Source organism: Stylophora pistillata, chromosome 2 (assembly GCF_964205215.1).
Source record: "Stylophora pistillata chromosome 2, jaStyPist1.2, whole genome shotgun sequence".
Classification (NCBI taxonomy): Eukaryota; Metazoa; Cnidaria; class Anthozoa; order Scleractinia; family Pocilloporidae; genus Stylophora; species Stylophora pistillata.
This window is the reverse complement of record NC_142520.1, coordinates 34,087,478-34,110,702: the sequence shown is the minus strand read 5'-3', so window position 1 is coordinate 34,110,702 and position 23,225 is coordinate 34,087,478. Positions and strand designations below refer to the sequence as shown.

Here is a 23,225-nt window from a genome sequence, read left to right as displayed (position 1 = left end):
AATCCAGATAAAACTAAACTTTTAGAGGTAGGCGTGCCGCAATTGCTACGCCAGTTAACTGATTTTACGATAACGCTTTGTGGTAAACAAATATCACCTATACCTGTGGCAAAGGATCCTCGAGTGTTCGTAGACCAGTGTCTCTCTTATGATGAACATGTACGTAAAACTGTTGCTAGCTGTATGAATAGACTGATTGAAATCAATAGAATTAAACACTTACTTAATAGGGAAACGCTGTAGCTAATTATTAATAGTTTTTTTTTAGTAGGCTGTTTTACAATTTTTTAAATATAGACTAGTGAGCAGCACTTCTGCGAACAGTAGTTGTAAAACTTCTTTTATTTTCCTACGCGTTTCGTCTAACTGTCGTAGACTTCTTCAGGGAGTTTTACAAGCATAACTAAACGCCTGTATTTATAAGCCAAAGTTACAGGGGCCCATGACTGTAAAGGCTTGGCCGGACTTACAAACAGGAACAGGCGAAGTTGTGAAAAATTTGTGAAAAATTTGTGAAAAATTTAACACGTGTAAGGCAAGGTGAGAAAAATTTTTTGGGGGCATACTATGTAAAAACTATGGCATACTATGTAAAAACTGTTTCCCAGCTTGGTTTTTTTTTAATATTGTTTATATTTAGGTTTGACACATGAAAATAAATAACTGAAAACAAACAATAGGATAAAAATTTACTGAGTGTGTTACAATACGATGTTATGGTCAGTTTGTTGTCTGCTGGTAAGTGTCGTTTAGTGAATACGAACTTCCGGTTTTTACCTAGTTCATTTCCGCTTTGTTGCTCCCGGCCAGGCCGTCGGCGAACGCCGTCGGCCAGGCCAACCGCATACCATTCCAGGATACATTGCGCGCTTTTAAAAAATGGCGGACGCAACGAATTGGGGTGATGCTATATCGAAGGCGCTCGTCGAGGGTAAGAGTAAACGGTAAGTTTGGTCAGCGGGGAAATTATGAAACCCGCGAATATTTGCGAAAGCCCGCGAAAGGATGACATTTAAAACTGAAAACAGTTTTTCAGTGAGACACTAAAATGCGTAATCATGGCGGCGACTATTCAATCGTCTTTAAACAAATCGGAGATTGAGTTCCTTGAGGAAAACCTTGAAAACTGTTCTGTTAAAAACCAGTACTTTTTGGGTTATTTCGATGGGAAAAGAGACGAGTTCGAGGATATAATCGTTGCAGATTAGTGACGTAAATTGATATTGGAGAAGATTCTTCCTAGTGTGGGACTGACTTAAGACTAGGCTAGGCTGTGTACAATTCCTAAAAATCTTGTTCGTTATTTTACGAATCATTTGAGTGTTGACAAGTTTTTCGTATTACATTACTAAAAAAATTGTCTTAACGCTCCTAGGAGAATCTCTCTCAAACTTTACTTTTTAAGAGATGAAGCTACCGTCTAAAATTCAAACGTTACTGTTAGGTTTATTAGCGCATTTACAACCTTGTAAATTAGCTCAAACACACTGAAAACATTTGTATTAGTTTTTGTATATCCTTATACTTTGTTCAGTGCGACCTTACACATTTCGGGTTTGAACTTTTCGTTGGGAATAAGTGGTACAGCTTACATGACATATTTTATATTTAACCGCTGTACTATAAATTTGTGTGTTCGACCCTCGACGAGCGCCTTCGATATAGCATCACCCAACGAATTGAACCCTGATGACTCGAGCTTAGCGAGGCCTCTTACCGAATAAAAAACAGAGGTGAGATTTTACTCGATACATTGTGTTTACTTCGCTGCAGTAGTACTGCAGTGTAATAAAGGTGTGATTAAAGTTCCACCAAAGATCACTCGCATAATCTGTTAGAGCATTAGCTATGGTGGTGTGATCTCCAGTGAAAAATTAATTGCTGCCGCACTTTGGGATCGAAGTTTCAAATGTGGCAATGGGTGCAATTTTCCCCCTCTAATGATTTACTTAAAGTAAAGGAAATCCTAAGAAATTAATTAAACTCACTACAGGGACTGAATTGCCCAAAAACCACAGAATTTTTAGTATTTTATTTCTCTTTTATTTATCTGTTTTGAACCAGGGGTGCTGGTGTTTTCTTTGGGAGTAAAGGGGAGTTTTTTATTCTCTAAAAGGTATTGCACTTCAGAAGGTAGATTAGAGCTGAAATGCAATGAAAGCAATTTTATTTCAATTAGTGGCAAAGTTAGGTAGTTCTTGTAGGTATAGTATTGTAAACAGTATATTACAAGTTTTTGATCCTGAGTGGTATACGGTCGAACCTGGATTATCCGGATTATTCGATTGTCCGGAATTTTTTCTCTGGTCCCAATTTTTTCATGAATATTAATTAGGTGTGATCTTGAAAACTCAAAGCAATCAATTCAAGCTACAAGTCTTTGAAGCAAACAAACATGCTTGGACACTTTAGACCTATGTAAATGCCTGAACTGAAAGTTTATTTGTAGATACATACAGGCTGTGTAGATTTCAGATTTAAAATGATGTTTTCTTTGCTGTACACCTTTTGTTTACATTTCTATCTCATTAACATTCATATTTTCGATTATTCAGACTCTCGATTATCCGAATTATTTACTGAGGTCCCGACAAGTCTGGACAATCGAGGTTGGACTGCATTATAAAGGTAAGGAAGCTGATGTATTGTAAGTATAATGTGTGGTGTCATAAGTAAGATTTTTAAATACAGAAAAAAAAAAGAGAGAAATAGAGAAGAAACCAATTAATTGCACAGTAAAATACAAGAAACAAAATTTTGATTCATGATTTTTTTGTCTCTGATTGGTTGATTAGGTGGTGCAAATACTTTCTGCCAATCACAGACCAAGGTTATTGAAAAGCTTAGAAATATTACATTGTTTTCACTCAATCTAATTTATAACTAGACACATAGCAGTGTGAACTTGCGCTTTCAATATCGCACATTTGGAGTTATCTTTAGGGGACTGCCTTATTGCCATTGTTATTGTCTTCATCCAGTTTCTTCATTCAGTCTTGACCTTTTTTGTTCAAAATCTTCCTTGCGATACATTTACCTGTCCAGGGTTTGTTTAGGTTTAAATTTTCTAAAAACATGATTTCTACGTTAGTGGACAGAGTTTGGTATATTTATGTTCAAATTAATAATCTACTGATGCTTTTAATGTGGTTACATGACCCTCTGGGTTTCTACTTTTAGCAATGGCTACTGTTTTGCAATTAGAACAGGATGGGGTACCTGTGGCCAGATTTCCAAGCTCAGGTTTTTTTCTGAGTGTCATCGATTTTTAACCTAAAATCATTAGGTGGTCATCCAAAATAAAGTTTTTGTTGCCCGAAGAAGACTGTTAATGAGAATTCATTGTGTGTAAGATATGTGGGTCATTGACCAAGTGTGAGGTCAAGATGGCTGGATATTGGCCATTCAAATTCTTTTTTTTGAATTTTTATTTGCCAAGATGAAGTTGTGGTCCATACAAATTCAAAAATGAAAGAGGCCATTAGAATGAAGAAACCCGGTCAAAGATTACGATTGTTGTTAGTTGGTGCACAGAATGTTTTTCTTGCACGGGATCAATGCAGAATTTGTGTGATAATCACAAGCTTCTTTAGTTTGTGATAATTCTTTCTATTCTTATGACATTAACCCCTAGCACCCTAACATCAGTATGCATATTCTCCATACTGTCCTCTTTACATTCCCTATTGGGCTGAAGAGGAGAATTTGAAAAATTTGCAAGTGCTTATCGCATGAGAAATCATGTTATTACTCATTCATAATGTACACATGAAAGATACACATTCACAGGAAATCAACAAACTGATAGCGGATAAATTTGACAGTATTGGCTAAATGAACACTATGAAATCAAAACCCATAAAAATCTTGTGAATCTATTCATGATAAATTCACAGATTTTTCACAGGATTTTCAGAGTTAAATCAAAGGCTTTTTCATGGTCTCAGTGCCATGAAAAAGGCATGAAAAAATCCCATGAAAAACCTTTGAAAATTTTTCATATTCACGACTCATGAAACATTGTGTAAAGTGACCTAGAAGCCATGAAATACCCATGAAAATGGCATATCATGACCTTTTCAAAGGTACTGAAAAACCCACGAATTTCATGTCAAAAGAATTCATGGTGTTACAATTCACTAGGTTCTAATGGGTTGTAGGAAATCATGACCCATGAATATCCTGTGAATATGTAAAAAATTCATTGACCATGAAAATTTTCCCTGAAAGTTAATTGGCAGTTAGTTTTCATGGGGTTCTTGGGAATATGCAAGCACCATGAAAATTCTTTGGAAACCTCATGAATTTGGAATGAAAAAGTCTCCTCTTTACTTGACAGTGCCAAATACTATACTACAGTGTATATGTAGCTGTATGCTTGCAATACAATAAAACTCTTGTGTGCTAAAACTTAAATGTAAGCTGTCTAGCAGCATTTAATTTTCATGTTATACTGGTTATTTTTGTTGAATCTGCAAATTTAAATTCAAAGATTTCTACTCAATTTTGACTGAACACTCTTGGGAGTGAAGGACTTAATTACAGTTAAATAATTGATTTTTGAATTACAATCTTGTTGTAACTGTAATAATAAACTGTGATGAAGTTATCCTTAACTATAGATTAAACAGCTGTTTGCCTTTTTATGCTAGGCTCACAGCTTGTCAAACGTGACTAAAATAATCTATTATTGACACTTTGCAATTAACACAATCGACTGCTACTTTATGAAAAATTCCTATTTATGTTAAGAATTACTAAAACTTAGTTTGAATAATAAATTTCATGATAAACATATATATACAAAAATCATGTATGTATATCTCTTGGTACATTTTGTATAGCATACCTCTCATTGAACCAAAGTTTTAGGCCTCTAACATTACTCCTTGTCTTAAAATCTTTACATTCAAGATATTGAGAATTTCTTGGAATTATTTGATTGCCATTCATGGGACATGAAATTATTTCTGGTGACTTTCTGAGGAAACCATTAGGTCATGAAAGTAGACTTTAAAGAAATTAATGGGTCATGAAAGTAGGCTTTAAAGAAATTAATGGGTCATGGAATTCATTCAGATGACTCTCAGGGGAAATTAACGGGTCTTGAAAGTAGACTTACAGAAATTCATGGGTCATGAAAGTAGAGTAAAAGAAATTCACGGGTCATGAAATTAGACTTAAAGAAATTAATGGGTCATGAAAGTAGGCTTTTAAAGGAATTAATGAGTCATGGAATTCATTCTGGTGACTTTCAGGGGAAACTCATGGGTCATGAAAGTTGCTTTAAAAGAAATTAATGGGTAATGGAATTCATTATGGAGACTTTCAGGGAAAATCATGGGTCACGAAAGTAGATTTAAAAGAAATTCATGGGTCATGAAAAGAATTCCCCTAATTCATGGAAAATTCAGGGCTTAAAATAACCCCATGAATTTTCATTTTGCAGTATTCATGGGCCATGAAATGGTTTTCAAGGGTTTTTCACTAGAAATTTGTGGAATTTTCATAAAATTACAGTTCATAGTGGAAGTGTGTGCTATCAAAATTTGTCCTTCAGCTGATATCTTACTCAGGAATGCAATTTTGATAGTTTTTATTAATAGACATCAAAATATCCAAGCATTTGTTTATTTTGGTCAGCTACTCTATGTATAAATCAGCACAACCTACTTTGTGTAAATTTGATTGGTTACATACATGCAACTTTATTTGATTTGTAGGTTGAAGGAAGGCAGTAAAAGACTGATGTGGACCTACCAAAACTATACTTAATACAACTAAACAACTACTAAGATATAAATAACTACATTGAAATTCTCTAAATATGTTAAAATTACATTAAAATGCCCAAGATATGTTTGGGGTTTAATAATAATAAAAATCAGATTTCTTATTAGTTATTAAACAAGACTTCTTCCCAAAACTCATTTTCTCTAAAAGTTCTGAATCGTTTTTAATCTTAATCTTGAAGCTTGAGGAGTTGGCTTCTTTTTTTTGTAAGGTTCTGGATGCGTATTCCACAAAGTGGCACCTCTATAACTTAAAAAATTTCTACCTATTGAATAGTTATAATATGGTGTAATGAATTTTTCTGCTCTCCTGAAATTATGATAACTCTGCTTGTCTTTATGAAACAGCTCGCAAATGGATTTGGGAGCTTGGTTATAAAAAACTGAGTGCATAAGTGAGGCTAGTTTACACTTATATACATTAGTTAATGTCTGCCAATTAATTTGTTTTAGTGCGCAATCAAAATTGTCTGTGAGACCATGGATTACTTTTGCTGCTCTTAAATGTATTAACTCAAGGTTAAGTAACAAACTGGGGGAACAAGTGCCCCAGATTAACATGCCATAGGTAACACTAAGGACAACACTACTAAAGTAAATAGTTTCCAAAACTTTCTTCGGTAAAATCCTAAGGCGTTTTAAATAGTTGACTTTTTGACTATATCTCTTGCCAACTGAATTGTGCGTTCAAACACGGTAGTAACTGTTTAATGAGTAACATCTCATTAACGAGACAATCAAAGTTGTGGCATTTTTCAACACCTTAAAACAACTGTGAAAATCATTCGGAATCCTGCCTGCGTGTCTATTATCATAGTGTTTGCGCACTGACGAGGTCTTGCTTCTATGTCCATCAACGCGTACGAAGAGGTGGCCACGGGTGTATCCGTGAAGGCACATTTAAAAGACGTCAGTGTGAAACTCCACACCATTGTCCAACCAGTGTTTACGAGCCGCAAGATTGCCTAGGAGTTCCCGACAAGCGAACCAAAGCCTCAGCTCATTGATCAAGAATGCGTTTTATATAACTTCATGTGTGACCAGTGCGATGTTGGTTATGTCGGATACACCCGTGGCCATCTCTTCGTACGCGTTGGTGAACGTAGAAGCAAGAACTCGTCAGTGCGCAAACACTACGATAATAGACACGCAGGTAGGATTCTGGATGACTTTCACAGTTGTTTTAAGGTGTTGAAAAAATGTCACAACAACTTTGATTGTCTCGTTATTGAGATGTTACTCATTAAACAATTACGCCCGTGTTTGAAAGTACAATCAGACTCAATTCGCGCTGAGCTGTTTGCCTGACCTATGCAAATGAGTGACTCCGGATTCTTACTTACTCTTGAGATAGCATATTTCATTTAGTTTTCCTTGACAATGGCGCCAAGATGTCACCGAAACGTTGGACTTTTATCGTTAGTTTTTGGCTGTATAGTCCTAATTTGCATACGTTAAAAGACACAATAAAGAAAGTAACAAAAGCCTTAATTAAATTACTTGTTTTCAGTGAGAAAACTATACGTGCATACTAAGTTTTTATTATAAAATCAAGATGAAAGACAAAAATCTCTAAATACTTTCGTTAAAGTGCAAACAGGCATGCGGATCAGATTTCAGAGTGAATATGCAAATTTGGCCGTGTGTGAAGAGATCTCATGTTACACGGAGTTTTACAATGAGAAGCACGATGAAAGTGAGCAAGAAATATTTCAGGACAAAAGCTTTATTCAAAGCAGTTCTTGATTTGCTGTTCGAAGCGAAAAACTGCGAATTTCTTACGTGTACGAAGCCCACACAGTGGAATTCATCGTGGTTATATTGTGGTGTACTTGACTTTACGGCCAGAAAATTGCATAGCGTTAGGTTGAAACTTCTGAAAATACGACGATATGACACAAAGTCTTCAATACTTTCTGACAAGTTGTTGCTGACACATAATATTTACTAGGCCATGGAATCGTCAAATTAGCAAGGGCTCGCTTGAAGTCCTAAAAGTTGGTTTCAATGATATCACAAACAACTAAGTAGCAAAAGATATCAGTGTTAACGATATAGTGAATTTCTTATTCTTGTTGTCTTAATAATTAATTGTACGAAGATTTAACTTCTAGTTTTTTGCTGTGAAAACTTTTTTTCTGATAAATTTGGTTAAAAACAACGGTGTGCAATATACATGGGCGCGTATTTTACTTGGGTCTCTAGCCATTCCAAAGAGTGTACTTATCACTGTCAACAATGCTTAATTATAGGGTGCAATACGTTGACTCAGTTGAGAAACATTTATCAGATAAAGTAAACATTTAGCTTGTCAGTGTTTAGTCTTCATATTACTGTCTGATAAAAGTTAATTTGACGATTTATCAATAAACAACTCCCTTAGTTTATTGGTTTTTCCCAATTTTCTTCCACTGATCAGCATGCTGTATCCCACTTTGATGTTGGGGACATCGTAAGTGGCAAAGTTGATCCAAGAACTCTCAAGTCCCACGAAAAAATTAAATATCTCAAGAGCCATTTCACTCCGCCTCCTTCATACACAGGCTTTTTCTCCAAGACTGTGGTTAAGGGAAAAGACAAACATACCAAGAAGCTTGTGTTCCAGCCCTCATGGTTGGAAAAGTATACGTGGCTTGTGGATAGTCCTTCACAGATGGGAGGGTTTGTAACTACTGTGTGATGCATAATAATTCATCAGGTCCTCGAGCACAGAAACAGCTCCATTCCAAAAGCTAGAAAAAGCCACAGGGAAAGATGGGGTACTTCAGCGTCATAAGAAAATGCAATGTCACCAGTCGGCACTTGAGGCCAGCATTGCCGTAATCCGAAGTGTTCAGAAACCAAAGGAAACCTTGCCACACAGGATTTCCACATAAAACCAAGAGATGTTTGAAAAAAAACATGAACACACTTAAAGCAATCATAAGTACCTTAATATTGTGTGGCAAAAAGAGAATATCCCTCTTAGAGGCCATCGAGATGACAGCACAAGCACGGCATCCAACAAAGGAAACTTTCATGCCATTCTTATGCTATTGGGTAACTCTGATAAAAATCTTCAAGAACACTTACTTACTGGTAGAAGAAATGCTACAAGCACCTCAAAAACTGTACAAGAGGAAGTCATTCGTATCACTGGAGAGTATATTCGGTCGAAAGTTACACATCCGATTCCGAAGGAAGACGCTTTTTTTCTCAATCATGGGCGATGAGGCAACAGATAAGTACCCAAACCAAGAAATATTAAGTGTCTGCCTTAGGTTTTTAGACCTAAACAACTACGTTTCACTTAAAATGAAAGAGGTGTTTTTGACTTTGTCAACCTTGACAATACAAATGGTGAGAGCATAGCAAACGCTATTTTGTCAAGTTTGGCCGAGAACAACATGGAGGTGGCGTTTGCAAGAAGACCGACGTATGATGGTGCCAGTGCCATTTCCTCAGAAACACGTGGTGTGCAAGGAAGAATAAGGAGAATAGCACTAATGGCACTGTACACTCATTGCAACAGTCACATTTTGAATCTCAGTGTAGCAGCCGCATGCAGGTTAACTTCAGTCAGAAATTAAACATGATTGAAACCTTAAATGAAACTTTCCTTTCCTTTCATTTTTCACCTAAAAGACAGCGATGTCTAGAACCAGTTGTAGAGAAGTGTGGTTCTACTTCCAGAAAGAAGTTAAAAGGCCTATGCAAAACCCGATGCAGGGGCATAGCCAGGATTTTTCAAAGGGGGGGTCACAGAGGCTACTCACCTTTTACACCGTTGCTCTCCCGCGTGTATCAGCGGGCTCAAGGCCCATATTATTAATTAAATACAAGAGCCGTTGACGAAAATACTTTACAAGAAAAAACATTTTAAAAAAGTGGGCTTTTTAACAATGGCTTTTACGGCCAAGATATTGTCATGACGTTTTCGCCACCTGATTATTGTAGGTTGTTTGCTCTAAAGAAGGCCTACCAAGGGGGGGTCACGGGCACCCCAGGACCCCCTCCCTTGCGATGGGTTGTAAGGCATGAATGTTACGAGACTTTCTACGAACTTTACGAGTACGTTTTGCATAAGCTTGAAGCTTGGAAGAGATAGTTGATCATGAGTCGCATCCTCATGTTTATTCCTCGTTATCGTTCACGTGGGACAAGGAGACTAAAACCAAGGCACAAGGTCCTCTGGCAAATTTAAAGACATTCCAATAGGCCCCTTGCAGGATTAGATCACGTGCCTGGATACCGCTTAGCAGCGCCATGTTGGGACGCAAGCGTTCCAAGCGCCATATTGAAATCATTGCGTGACCGAAGCCATTCTTGAAGTTATATTTTGAAGATATTAGCGATCTGTTCACTTCTACATCACTACCAGCCAATTATTTTAAAGTTTTGGGTATCTTGATTTGTTTTCTTCGGGGTTTTCTATAAATATTTAAAAAAACAAGTTGATTTTTCAACGTTAAAACCCACGGCCGTATTTTGTGACCAGTGGACCTCATGGCGAACAGTGCAGGTAAGCAACCTCACGAACCTTTTATTGTTGGTACTCTATTTATCTCTTCCTTTGTTCTTGCTCAAGCCTAGTAAGCTAATTGAGCTTAACATGTTTCACTTAAGTCTTAACTTTCTATTCAGTAGATGATTCTGGTCCAAGTTCTCCAGTACCCAAAAAGAAGTTCAGAGGGGGAAATTATCACTGTTGTGTTCCGATGTGCGCTGGTGATAGTCGTTACGAAAGTTCTTTGTCATTTCGCCGAATACGTAAAGACGAGGAAAAGCAGAAGCAATGGATTGTCAAAATAAGAAGGGACGTTGGGCCAGATTTCAAGGTAATTTCGCGTCTTTCTTTATCGAAAGGGAAATGCTCTTTAATAATTCAAGAACGTAATAGTTGATTTCCTATGTTTTTCATTCATCTATAAAACTTGAGCTTGTGGTTTGTATATACTGTAGATAACATCCAAGACCAGAGTCTGTGGCAAACATTTTAAAGAAGACGACTTCCTCCCTCTTGATAATTCAGGAAGGCGACGTCTTAAAGAAGGAACAGTCCCTACTGTATTTAACTGGACAGTAACAACAACAGACAGACGAAAGGTTATAAGACAACTTGAAAGGTGTGTTATCGTGCATGTTGTTATATGGTGGAATTTGTTACATAACTTTAGGTGTCTGTAGTCTAGCGATTATATCTTCTTATCATTTTTAACTTCTGTTGTTTTGGTTGTTGGTACAGTTCAGCTGATCACAAGAATGATTAAAAATAGTTTATTTATCAGAGGTATTTTGACACAGTTGATATTGTTTGTTTTTTTGTTGATGTCCTTTTATATTGTGTTGTTTACAGTGCCACACAAACAGATGAGAGTGATGGGGAAGTTGCACATGACGAATCAAACCAACCTTATGAGGGAGACACAAACCAAGTTCCTAATATTTTTGAAGAGCTCAGACAGACCAAAGCACAGCTACTTGCTGTACAAGCCGAACTTGTAGCTGCAAGGAGAGATGCCAGTGCTGCACAAGAAGAATTAGTGCAACAAAAAGAACAAGCTGCAGCAGAACTTGCCATTTACAAATTTGGGTTAGAACGATTCTCCACAGATAATGATGCTATTAAATTCTATACTGGGTTGCACATATGACCATTTGAAATTTTTTTATAATTTTGCTAGACCATCAGCAGAAACAATGACATACTGTTATGCGACGGGTCTTTTACAAAATCGGCCAAATGGTAGGGCTATGCAACTCATAGATGAGTTATTCATGTTTTTAGTTAGAATTAAATTAGGCCTATTTCAACAGGATCTTGCACACCGTTTTAATTTACATATGTCAACTGTTAGTAGAAAATTAATAGCTTAGGCTAACTATTTGTACTTTCTCCTTGGCAATCAAGTGATTTGGCCATTTAGAGCTGATGTTAATGCCAAGATGCCACAAGAATTCAAAAGGCTTTATCTTTCCACACGTGTAATCCTTGACTGCACAGAAATATTTGTTGAGACACCATCATCTCTCCTTTTGCAGTCCCAACTTTATTCTACATACAAGAGTAACACAACACTTAAGGGTTTAATAGGCATTGCACCACATAGTGCAGTTACTTTTGTTTCTTCTCTTTATACCGGGGCAATTGCTGATAAAGAGATCACTAGGTGTTCAGGGATATTAGATTTGCTTGAAAATGGTGATTCTGTGATGGCAGATAAAGGATTTGATATTGAAGATTTGCTGAGAGGCAGGGGTGCTTCCTTGAACCTTCCTCCTTTTTTACAAGATAGAAGGAAATTTTCTGAAAGAGAAGTCCTAAATACCAAAACAATTGCAAAACTACGAATAGATGTTGAAAGGGCAATCAGAAGGATCAAAGAATATCATTTCTTTGACTCAGATGTTCCACTGTCCATGTTGGGCTCTGTTAATCAAATATATACAATTATCTGTTTATTAACAAATTTCCAGGGACCCTTGATATTTAATGGAGATAAATAAAAACTACCATTTACATGTACTTCATCACTTGAAAATTAACTGTTTATGATGTAAACGATTACTATAAGAGTCGAGTTAACTGAACCTTTGAAACAAAACTTAAAAGTCAAGGTGCAACTATTAAAAGACACTAAAAAAAACCAAAACAATTGAACTAGTGTCAAAAGTTTGGTAACTTCACTCGGATTATATACATAAATAACTGAAACATTTTCTAATGTTTAGATTTTATACTATTTGCAACTCAAGAGGTAAATACAATATTAGTCTTAAAATGGAATAAAGTGACTGATTACTTCTTGGTTATCATCCTTTGTATTCTATGTTGACTGTTAAAAAATATTGGAAAAAGAACTGGTCAACTTTATCTTTGCTTTCCTGGAAAAAATCCTTGTCAAGCAGGATTCTCTGACAAAAAAAAGGTATTGTCATTCAAGTAACTAAAAAAATCGCACCATTCAATTCCAGTGATAGCTAACTGACATTGCACTTGAAAGTAATATTCATGGCTTTTCTTCAGTGTTTTCTCACTTGTAAGTGGGTCAATGTCAATGTCTAACATTTTTTAAATCAGTTTCTCCCTCTTGTACTACTTTTGTTTCCAATGTGTTTACCTTGGATGTCGTGTACATATCAAAGTTCAGCAAAAAATTTATAAGCTTTAGTGGTACTTGTGTACCCAGACATTGTTTTTGCATAGCTCTCCACCTCAGCAAAGGTAAAATTAGGGAAATTTCTCAGATCTCGTGTTGGAGTGTCAGTGGTACCTGATAATAACACAAATAACTATAATACGAACGTAGTTGCATCAAGCTTTAAAACAGATGACGGTATTGAACACCGAACTTCCTCGTTATTCACAAAAAAAAGCAATCCTGTCACTCACAGAAAGTTCCAATGGTATGCTTCAACATTAACAATTAAGAAAGAACAAAGGAAGAGATAAATAGAGCAATAACAGTAAAAGGTTCATGAAGTCGCTTACCTGCACTGTTCGCCATGCGGTCCACTGGTCACAAAATACGGCCGTGGGTTTTAACGTTGAAAAATCAACTTTTTTTAAATATTTATCGAAAACCCAGAAGAAAACAAATCAAGATACCCAAAACTTTAAAATAATTGGCTGGTAGTGATGTAGAAGTGAACAGATCGCTAACATCTTCAAAATATAACTTCAAAAATGGCTTCAGTCACGCAATGATTTCAATATGACGCTTGGACCGCTTGCGTCCCAACATGGCGTTGCTAAGCGGTATCCAGGCACGTGACCTAATCCTGTAAGGGGCCTATTTATTTTGCACCTTTTTCATCACAAAGAATAGCCTTGGAACACTCAAACCAATTGCAGCTAAGCTTCAGAAGAACGACCAAGATGTCTTCCAAGCATATTCTATGATTGACGACATTATTAAAGCAGTTGCCAGGGTGAGGTCAAACATAGAAGAGAAATGTCATGAATGGTTTCAAGACGCATCTAGGATGGATGACAAGTTGACTCTGACTTGCTACAGTCTCAGTACCAAGAATCACTGGGAGGCAGGAACATAAGAGCAATGCACCTAGCGTAAACCCGGAATCGCATTATCGTGTTAACGTTGCCTTACCCTTTAGAGATCATTTATTGGAATAAATGAGTTTAAGATTCGGCAAAGACAATAGGGCTGGGGCCGAAATTTTTTTCTTGGTTCCATCTGCCGTGGTGAAGCATGATAGTCTCGGTAATTTAGCAGAAAAGCTACAATTTTGGCAACAGGACTTACCTACACCGTCCTTTCTTCTTTCTGAGTTAAAGGAATGGCAATACTTTTGGAAACAGCACACACCCACTTTACAGCTACCGGGAAATCTTATCGAGTGTGTAAAATATGCTGATGAGGATATGTACCCCAACATACGAGTTTTGCTTATTATTGGTTGTATCCTACCTGTTAGTTCTGCCAAAGCTGAGCGTTCATTGTCTTGATTGCGACAAATCAAGTCATATCTCAGAAACAGGATGTCTGATGGGGGTGTGGGGGGAGAAGTAATTTGCCTCAAAAGAGTGTAACAGTCCTTTCTGAACCAAAGTTTGGACCCCCTCCCCCCCCCTCCCCTCTAACTCTCAGTGGTGATAACAGGTTGTTGGAAGGAATATGCTGAACTGATAATTTCTGTTTTTGGTTTTGTAGATTTGAGCATGGGCAAAGAGCATTATTCACAGTGACTTAATGCTATCTACCAAAGCAAATACTCAATTTTTATCTCTCCAATGAGATAAACTTTGTAACTAAACAAAGGTATTATATCTATTTATTCACTTGGTTATCTACATATTAGTTTATTGGTGTAGCTCATGAATACATTAATTTAGGTATTATATTTTATTACAGACCCAATGGAAAGTCAGGACAGATCTGTCCACTTTGTTCCCGATTTTGATTTAGATTCATCAGCCAGTAAGTACTCTGAGCGGGGTCAGGTAACACCCAGATATTATATAATTGTTATATGTCAGGGTAGTCCAAGGGTAAAAGCGTTCTGATTGGTTCCTACCTACTTGGTCGGTATTTTCCCATTCAGACTGTACCAACTTTGATTTAAAATCATTTCGTTAATGTTGACTTAAATAGTATTACGCATCAATAACTGTAATCAAAGGAAGCTGGCAGAGACTTCCAAGTCAGTGCAAGCGAGAGGGCATCCCTCTTCTTATATCTGGAAAAAGATGTTGTGTGAAATTTACGTCACAAGTTTCATTTTCATTTTTCTTAATTGAAGAGAAATTCCCGCTGCCCCCACTTTTAGCCAGGTATTTCCCCTTCAATACTAAAGTCTGTGAAATTAAGCTACAATTGTCGTTGCTGACGACAATAGAACCCAGCTGGTTCGATTTTTAAACAACTTCATTCGCAACAACACTGCTCAGGTTACTACAAAACTCAACTTGTTTTATCCTACACACGAACACCGGCCCATAGCAACGAGCTGACCTGTCAATTTACAACATAGCAATGGCTAAAAATAAAAGTACAGGAAGCGGGAGAGACACAATTGAATGGAAGAATACCAATAAGGTATTCACTATCATGGATAAAGCTTAGTAGAGAATACGGTGTACAAGGACATTTGACACAGCCTTAGATTTTCAATTTTTTTATTTTATTATTTTTCTCTTAAATATGGTGGTATTAAATTGTTTAACCTAAACTTTGATAAATTTGTAAAATGAACTTATCACTGCAACACTCGGGTATGATAGTAATAATACTAATAATACTTTCCTTTGTATTCTTTTTCAGCTATGGTGGTTCCTCAAGGCCAAGGAAATCAAGAGTGTCAACATGACAGCTCTCCAGGTTTGAAAATAAACATTAATAATAAATCTTTTCTCTCTCCTGCTGGAAGTAGAGCTGTATATTTGCATGTTGACTGTAAATAACGATCATGGCCTTAGGCTCAAATATTGTTTGAAAATGAAATAAGTTACAATGGCGTGGAGACGAAGAAAAAAGAAGTTTAATCATGCGCAGATATTGCATGGTTTTCAGATGGTGCTGTAAGTTTAGAGCCTAGCTGACCAAATTGACGGCGAGCTACTCTGCCATCTTAAGCTGGGTAGATACTTTCGTCTCATTTTCTTTAGAGTGATGATGTGAATCTGAATGCAACATTAGCCAGTAAAAGGCTTATAGCCCATTCACAACAAAGCTTAAACATGTTTTGAAGCTGTTTTCTGAAATGCGGTTTAAAATATTTTTCTTGATGGTAGCTGCTTAAACTGATGTTTGTCGACTTTAAATGTCGCACAACTTGAATCCAAGGGAAAATTCAGTTTTTCAGTTTTCTGTTTCTGATTTAAATTTAATTAAACCCGGTTTAAACGAAGTTTAGTTTAAGGTTATCCGAGGGGAATGCCCTACAAGGATCTGCTATGTAAACTTTCTCTGTCACCATTACAATATAGAAGGGTATTAAGAGACTTTGTACTCATTTATAAAGCAGAGCCAGCTTCATAGAACTTGGCCATTAACTTACCTCATTACAATACTCGTATTTTTATCAACTATTTATCTTATTTAACAATTACCTTACATTTTTATTGGGGCTGGACATCAATTGGGACATTTAGAATTTTGGATTTCTATTTAATTTATTGATCTCAGTTATTTATCTATGTACGTCTGCAACGACTAAGAGACAGTAAAGTTTAACTGAACATGTTTTTTTTTGTGATGTGAATGGGGTATACGATGTATGAACCTATTCCCAGTTCATATGTTACGTTAAGGTTTGTGCAGCATTCCAAGAAACGCCTGGGAAACTGAATAGATCCAGGTCGTTCAAAACAACATGGCCAACGTGATTACCTGGCCGCCTACTGCCACCCTTGCGTCTTGTTGGTATATGCTTGTTCAAGATAAGATTCTCAGCAGGAGGGGGATAAGGAACAAAACATTGGTTATGACCTGATACTCAGACTCTCAAAAGCGATTTCAATGTAATGTCTCACTTCGATATCCATCTGCTATGCAGAGCACTTCACGGCCAATAGTAAGGCAAAAACTAAGACAAATTGGAGAGGAGGATATCCCAAATAGAGTAGTCGTCTTTTCCCTAGTTTTGGGGACTAAAGCGTGGACAAGAAATAGCATTTGCAATAAACTTCGCAAAAACACATTTTTTAGCTTCCTCATCAATTAACCCGTTTGTTGAATAGAAACATTATTTACATTTGATTATGCGGATATTTTAAATAAGCCTAAACGCAGAAAGTTAAAAAAAAACTTATTTGCATGAGAGTGATCCCGGGAGGAACTTTTTAGCGCGTATAGGATTGCTAAGAAATTTTTTTTTCTTTTGTTCCTTTTCGAGGATAGGGGACAATTTGCAGAATGGTAAAAAATTGAGACCAAAAGACGAAGCTGGAAAGGGACAAGCTAATGAAAATGTTGGTAATACCTATGATAACTCAGGCGATTTTTGTAAGGCCATCGAGTACCATAAGCGTCGTCTACAAATTGCGAAAGAAGTGGGGGATAAAGCTGGAGAAGGACAGGCCTATGGAAATCTTGGCATTGTTTATCGTTGGTTAGGCCATTTTCATGAGGCCATTCAGTACCATGAGCGTCACCTACAAATTGCGAAAGAAGTGAGGGACAAAACTGGAGAAGGACAGGCTTATAGAGATCTTGGCATTGTTTATCGGGAGTTAGGCCATTTTCATAAGGCCATCGAGTACCATGAGCGTCACCTGAAAATTGCGAAAGAAGCGGGGGACAAAGGTGGAGAGGGACGGGCCTATGGAAACCTTGGCAATGCCTATAAGAGCTTAGGCGATTTATATAAGGCCATTAAGTGCCATGAGCGTGACCTACAAATTGCAAGAGAAATGAAGGACAAAGCTGGAGAAGGACGGGCCTATGGAAATCTTGGCATTGCTTATCGTGGGTTAGGCGATTTTCATAAGGCCATCAAGTACCATGAGCGTCACCTACAAATTGCGAAAGAAGTGAGGGACAAAAGTGGAAAAGGAAAAGCCTATGGAAATCTTGGCATTGCTTATCATGGGTTAAGCGATTTTCATAAGGCCATCGAGTACCATGAGCGTCACCTACAAATTGCAAAAAAATTGGGGGACAAAGCTGGAGAAGGAGGGGCGTATGCAAATCTCGGCAATGTCTATTATAGCTTAAGCTATTTTCATAAGGCCATCGAGTACCATGAGCGTCACCTACAAATCGTGAAAAAAGTGGGGAACAAAGCTGAAGAAGGAGGGGCCTATGGAAGTCTTGGCAATGCCTATCATAGCTTAGGCGATTTTCATAAGGCTATCGAGTTCCATCAGCGTGGCCTACAAATTGCAAAAGAAGTGGGGAACAAAGCTGGAGCAGGACTGGCGTATGGAAATCTTGGCAATGCCTATCATTGCTTAGGCAATCTTCTTAAGGCCGTCGAGTACCAGAAGCGCCAACTACAAATTACAAAAGAAGGGGGAGACAAAGCTGGAGAAGGACGGGCTTGTGGAAATCTTGGCAATGCCTATTATCGCTTAGGCGATATTCATAAGGCCATCGAGTACCATGAGTGCGACCTACAAATTGCGAAAGAAATTGGGGACAAAGCTGGAGAAGGAGGGGCCTATGGAAATCTTGGCAATGCCTTTGATAGCTTAGGCGATTTTCACAAGGCCATGGAGAATCATAAGCGATGTCTACAAATTGCGAAAGAAATTGAGGACAAAGCTGGAGAAGGAAGGGCCTATGGAAATCTTGGCTATTCCTATTATTGCTTAGGTGATTTTCGTAAGGCTATGGAGTATTATGAGCGATGTCTACAAATTTCAAAAGAAATTGGGGACAAAGCTGGAGAAGGAAGGGTCCTTGGATATCTTGGCAATGCCTATCGTAGCTTAGGTGACTTTTATAGCGCCATTGAGTACCATGAGTGTCACCTACAAATTGCAAAAGAAGTGGGCGACAAATTTGGAATTGCAGTATCACTGAATAATCTTGGTGACGTTTTAGTAGATCAAGGATCCCCTTTGAGTGCCCTCGATTGCTTTAGTTCCAGTTTGTCAGCGTTGAATGAAGTAAGGGCTCATCTCCAGTTTAAAGACGATTGGAAGATTAGCTACCGCGATACGTATAATAATGTATACATTAGTTTATGGCGTCTACATTTAAGCCAGGGTAAATTTATCGATTCCTTATGTGTTGCCGAGGATGGACGGGCACAGGCCCTGAGGGATCTCATTGAGGCAAAATATGGGTGTGAAGAGGTATACTCCTGGTCTCATTCCTCAGGAAAGTTAACTAGTTCCTATGTTAGATCCATTCCCTTGACAACAGTTTTCATGGCGTTCGGTAAAGGAGAAATTATTTTCTGGGTGATAAGGAAGGATGAAGAGGTCACCTTGAGAAGAAAAGAGATTAGCGACTATGAATCAGAAAAAGACGCGAGAACTTTCATTTCGACTTTAAACCAAAATGCGTTGGAGGAGATTGGTGTACGCTCTGGCGTTAAAATCGAAAATCGCTCGCTTGGTGATGTGTGTGACGTGGGATCGAGGAGTGAAAGGGCCCCTATTCGAGTTTCTCGGCCTGTATCACCAAGAGAAAGCCTAAGGAGCTTTTATGACGTTATCATTGCTCCTGTTGCTGACCTGGTTCATGGAAATGACCTAATACTCGTTCCCGAAGGTCCACTTTGTTTGGTACCCTATGCAGCTTTATTGAACCGAAAGCGGGAGTATCTGAGTGAGACGCTAAGGATCAGAATCACTCCATCCTTGACTACTTTGAAATTACTCACTGATTGTCCAACTGACTTCCATAACAAGACCGGCGCGCTGCTTGTAGGAGATCCGTGCGTAGAAGAAGTTCGCTATGAAGGAAGAAAGTGGTGTCAGCTGCCATATGCAAAGAAAGAAGTAGAGATGATTGGCAGAATCTTAGGAACGGCTCCCCTCGTCGGAGAAAAGGCCACTAAAGATGAAGTTTTGAAGCGACTATCCACGGTGGCATTAGTGCACATCGCTGCTCATGGAAAAATGGAAACAGGAGAAATTGCCTTGGCACCAAACCCTGTTCGGGAATCCCATCATCCTGAAGAAAAAGACTTTTTATTGACGATGGCGGATGTGTTGGAAGCTCAGTTGCGGGCAAGATTGGTTGTGTTGAGTTGCTGTCATAGCGCTCGTGGAGAAATAAAGGCCGAGGGGGTAGTTGGCATTGCTCGAGCATTTTTAGGCACAGGGGCTCGTTCCGTATTGGTTTCCTTGTGGGGGATTGATGACGAGGCAACTTTCCAGTTCATGAAACATTTCTATGAAGAACTAATTAAAGGGAGGAGGGTCAGTGATGCTCTTCACCAAGCCATGAAATGTGTAAAAGAGTCCCAAAAGTTCAGGGAAGTAAAGTACTGGGCACCATTCGTTCTCATTGGGGATGATGTCACTCTTGAGCTGAATGGAACCGATGCAGCCTAGATGCTTCTTAATGTAAATATAACTTTAAGTATCTTTTAAAGGGTAAGGCAAGCAGCGGTAGTGCTAGGTATATGAAAAAAATGAATCAGAAAGCAATTGTCATTTTCCGTGTAACTTTACAAACATTATGCAGCATGTTAGAAGCGTCACACGTTGTGGACTGAAATAATTGACTTCTATAGCCACCGGCATAAGCTGCACAATTTAATAGAGCAAAAGAAAAGCTTGAAGTAGAAGACGAAAAAAGTTTTAACAAACTACATATGTTTTCACTTCATTTTCCGAGAAACTTGTGTTTTTTATGTTGGTTTTTCCTTTTTTTTTTCTTCATAGATGGTTGCTGCGCGAGGAAGGTCGATGAAAACTAGTGTGCTTGTCAACAAAGTCCACGTTTCAACTCGTGAATGTCTTAAAATTTATAAACATTACGGTTGATCATGGTTGCTATGAAAAACAAAATGATTACAAGTTATTTCTTGCGTTTTGTAATTGATCGTCAATTTTTTGGTAACCGTAGTTCGGGTTGTACAACTCAGGTGCAATCGTACTTGTATTAAATCTCAAATCACTCGCCATAGTTCTCCTCAAATTGTACTTGGCTACAGTTATCATGATCACACTACCATTGTTATTGACAAGGATGCTGGTTACTTTGGATCTACTCTGACCCTCCAAGTATTAATACCAAGTTTGTTACAAAGTGCAGCAAGTGTTGTTACGAAATAAGACTGGTTATTTTGTTACAAAGTGCAATGGTCTGTTATTACAGAGTGAGACAGGTACTAGGGAGCTTAAGCAACCCCGACGAAAGCGACGACGACGACGTCAAGTAATCGCAGAGGGTCTGGAACGAGGACGTTCTTTTTTAGCGGGAAAATGAAAATTAAGCAGTGAAGTTGCTCAAGGACGACGACGTCTGAAATTTTTTTTATTCTCACTTCGTCAGTTTAAGAAATGACATCGTTCAGAGACCTCTAAAACGTTCTTCTCAGTCATGGATCAAATTTTCACCTACATCGGAAGTTCGAGAGTGGGTTATTCAATTCTTGAACATGAAAAGTCCAAGGAATTATTAAGCTTTAGCTTTACTGACAATAATTTGCACATGATAAAAGTTTAAAATATAAATTTTACGGAAGTTATTTGAGATTTAAATTCAGTTCTAAGTGTTGCTGGTATAAACAAACCTATTTTGCCCAGGGCTTGCCTTATTTTCAACATGCTTAAGCCTGATATGTTCTACCTTTGATGCTCCTTCCTTTGGCGGGCAAACGACACAAGTCTGTCAATTTTATCAATGCTAGCTAGCGATCGGCACAGATCAGTCGTCGCGCTTCACACAAGAATACTATTTTTTCCCGTGTGATTTTGTCGGAATCATTTTTATGGCTGTAAATCTAGATCTTTATCAAACAATTCGAAAATAGATTAGCAAAACCTGAGAGGTTTTCAAACTCATGTTGACACACCGATCTGAAGAATTCTTTGCTGTTTAAAGCGTCTCGACGGAAGAACAGCAACACGCAAAATGTTTTAGCAGCAATAAACCGGCAGTTCCATACACACAGCTTTTGACCGAACGCAGAGGTGTATTGTACTGCTATTTAAACCTTTTCATTCAATAAAAATGATAAACAGCACTCTTTCATAAAATATACTCAAATTTAAACCCAACGTGGTCGCTTTCACCGCTTGACTTGACATCTGTTGTGCGGAGGAAGGAAAGTGAATTAGTGGGTTTTCGAATTTTATTTGTTTAGAAAACTGAACAGGGAGGTTTAAATCAACCGAAGAAGCGAATACAAACACAAACTCCAACCGGCCATAGACTGTCAAAACAACGACAATAAAGCCGCACCTTTTGATGAGAAAAACTGCTTTAAAGTTCAGTCGTTCACGACGACGTGAAACTGGTCCATCTCAAGTCGTCGACGATAAGACGACGACGGAATTCTTGGTTCGCGCTTGCGCAGTGACGTTCTCGCTACTTCCGGTCGTCGTCCTCCGTTCATCGTCGTGGTTGCTTAAGCTCTCTATTGTAAGTGCGAAAACGCTGCAGTATTACAAAGCGCGAAAGGTATAGTAATACCATGTTCGACCTTTTTTACTACAAAGAGCGACAATTTTAGAGGAAAATTCATTACTTGACGAGGGAATTCCGCATTAAATTGCACGCGAAAACCGATATTGCACGAATCGCGAAGCGATGAGTGCGATATCGGTTTTCAAGTGCAATTTAACGCAGAATTCACGAGTCAAATAATAAATTTTCTTTGAATCGCGTAATTGAATAAAAATGAGAAAAAAAGGAAACATCATTACTTATAGTTATCATGTATACATAGATGCGAAACAATATCACTTAGCCCCGTTTTTAACTCGCAATTCCATGCTAAATACCTCGTTTCGTTAACCAATCAGAATGCGAGATTTTATTCAATGATGCGATATTATTCGAAAGCGCGACAGTTTTATTGCAGAATGCGACAGGTATTTTAAAGTTCGACGGAAAGATATTTTCTGCAATCTTCCGCACAGTGTAAATACATTCCCGAAAGTACACCTCATTCGGATTAACTGGGATCTCTACAACCATCAGTTTATAGATGACCGTTTTTCTGCCAATTCTTAGCGTTCTCAGTCTAACATTCTCAGAGGCAACTTCTCATCATCAAGTAATTAATAAAGAAGTTTCCATCTTGGGTATGATATTACGACGCCACATCTTCAGGAGGAGCACTGGAGCAGCATTTGGTGATGTGTGCTCAAGTGAATGTTATACGGTAGCTTTAGTGGCTGAAGGTTTAAGTCTTCAGTATTTGACGGCAGACGGTTAAATTTTAGGTTTGACGGTAATCCGGAAGACATTTCTTACATAACTTCTAGCTGATATCAAGTTTTTTATCTTTTGATATGAATTATTAACTCATTTGAGGCTTATTTACTCTTCCTTTGACGTTATGAAGTGGGTGTACTTTCAA

The 23,225-nt window shown here is 37.9% G+C and overlaps 2 protein-coding genes and 1 pseudogene across 4 annotated transcripts in view; all 3 read left to right on the top strand.

Moving 5' to 3' along the window:
• LOC148739208 (uncharacterized) overlaps positions 1 to 23,225 on the top strand; it is an 84,274-nt gene that overhangs the window by 14,792 nt on the left and 46,257 nt on the right. The gene's annotated exons all lie outside the window — the stretch shown is intronic.
• On the top strand, positions 1,345 to 22,710 carry LOC111345146 (uncharacterized). Of its 2 annotated transcripts, XM_022952422.2 has the most exons (7): positions 1,345 to 1,733; positions 2,556 to 2,628; positions 14,447 to 14,554; positions 14,648 to 14,713; positions 15,557 to 15,613; positions 17,135 to 20,256; positions 20,578 to 22,710. In XM_022952422.2, exons 4-6 carry the CDS (start codon positions 14,653 to 14,655, stop codon positions 20,242 to 20,244), a joined length of 3,228 nt encoding a protein of 1,075 aa, XP_022808157.1. In that variant the 5' UTR covers positions 1,345 to 1,733; positions 2,556 to 2,628; positions 14,447 to 14,554; positions 14,648 to 14,652; the 3' UTR covers positions 20,245 to 20,256; positions 20,578 to 22,710. The 2 variants fall into 2 exon arrangements, with proteins under 2 accessions (XP_022808157.1, XP_088603358.1); XM_088747232.1 differs by having other exon boundaries at positions 17,135 to 22,710.
• LOC111345152 (uncharacterized) lies at positions 10,500 to 12,584 on the top strand (annotated as a pseudogene). The gene is made up of 3 exons (XR_015996117.1): positions 10,500 to 10,609; positions 10,804 to 10,897; positions 11,128 to 12,584. The product of XR_015996117.1 is annotated as an uncharacterized LOC111345152 (transcript).

Coding starts and splice junctions, on each gene's coding strand:
- LOC111345146 (XM_022952422.2), top strand. CDS start 14,653: ATGGAAAGTCAGGACAGATCTGTCCACTTTGTTCCCGATTTTGATTTA. Junction 14,714..15,556: donor TGATTTAGATTCATCAGCCA/GTAAGTACTCTG, acceptor ATTCTTTTTCAG/CTATGGTGGTTCCTCAAGGC. Junction 15,614..17,134: donor TCAACATGACAGCTCTCCAG/GTTTGAAAATAA, acceptor TTTCGAGGATAG/GGGACAATTTGCAGAATGGT.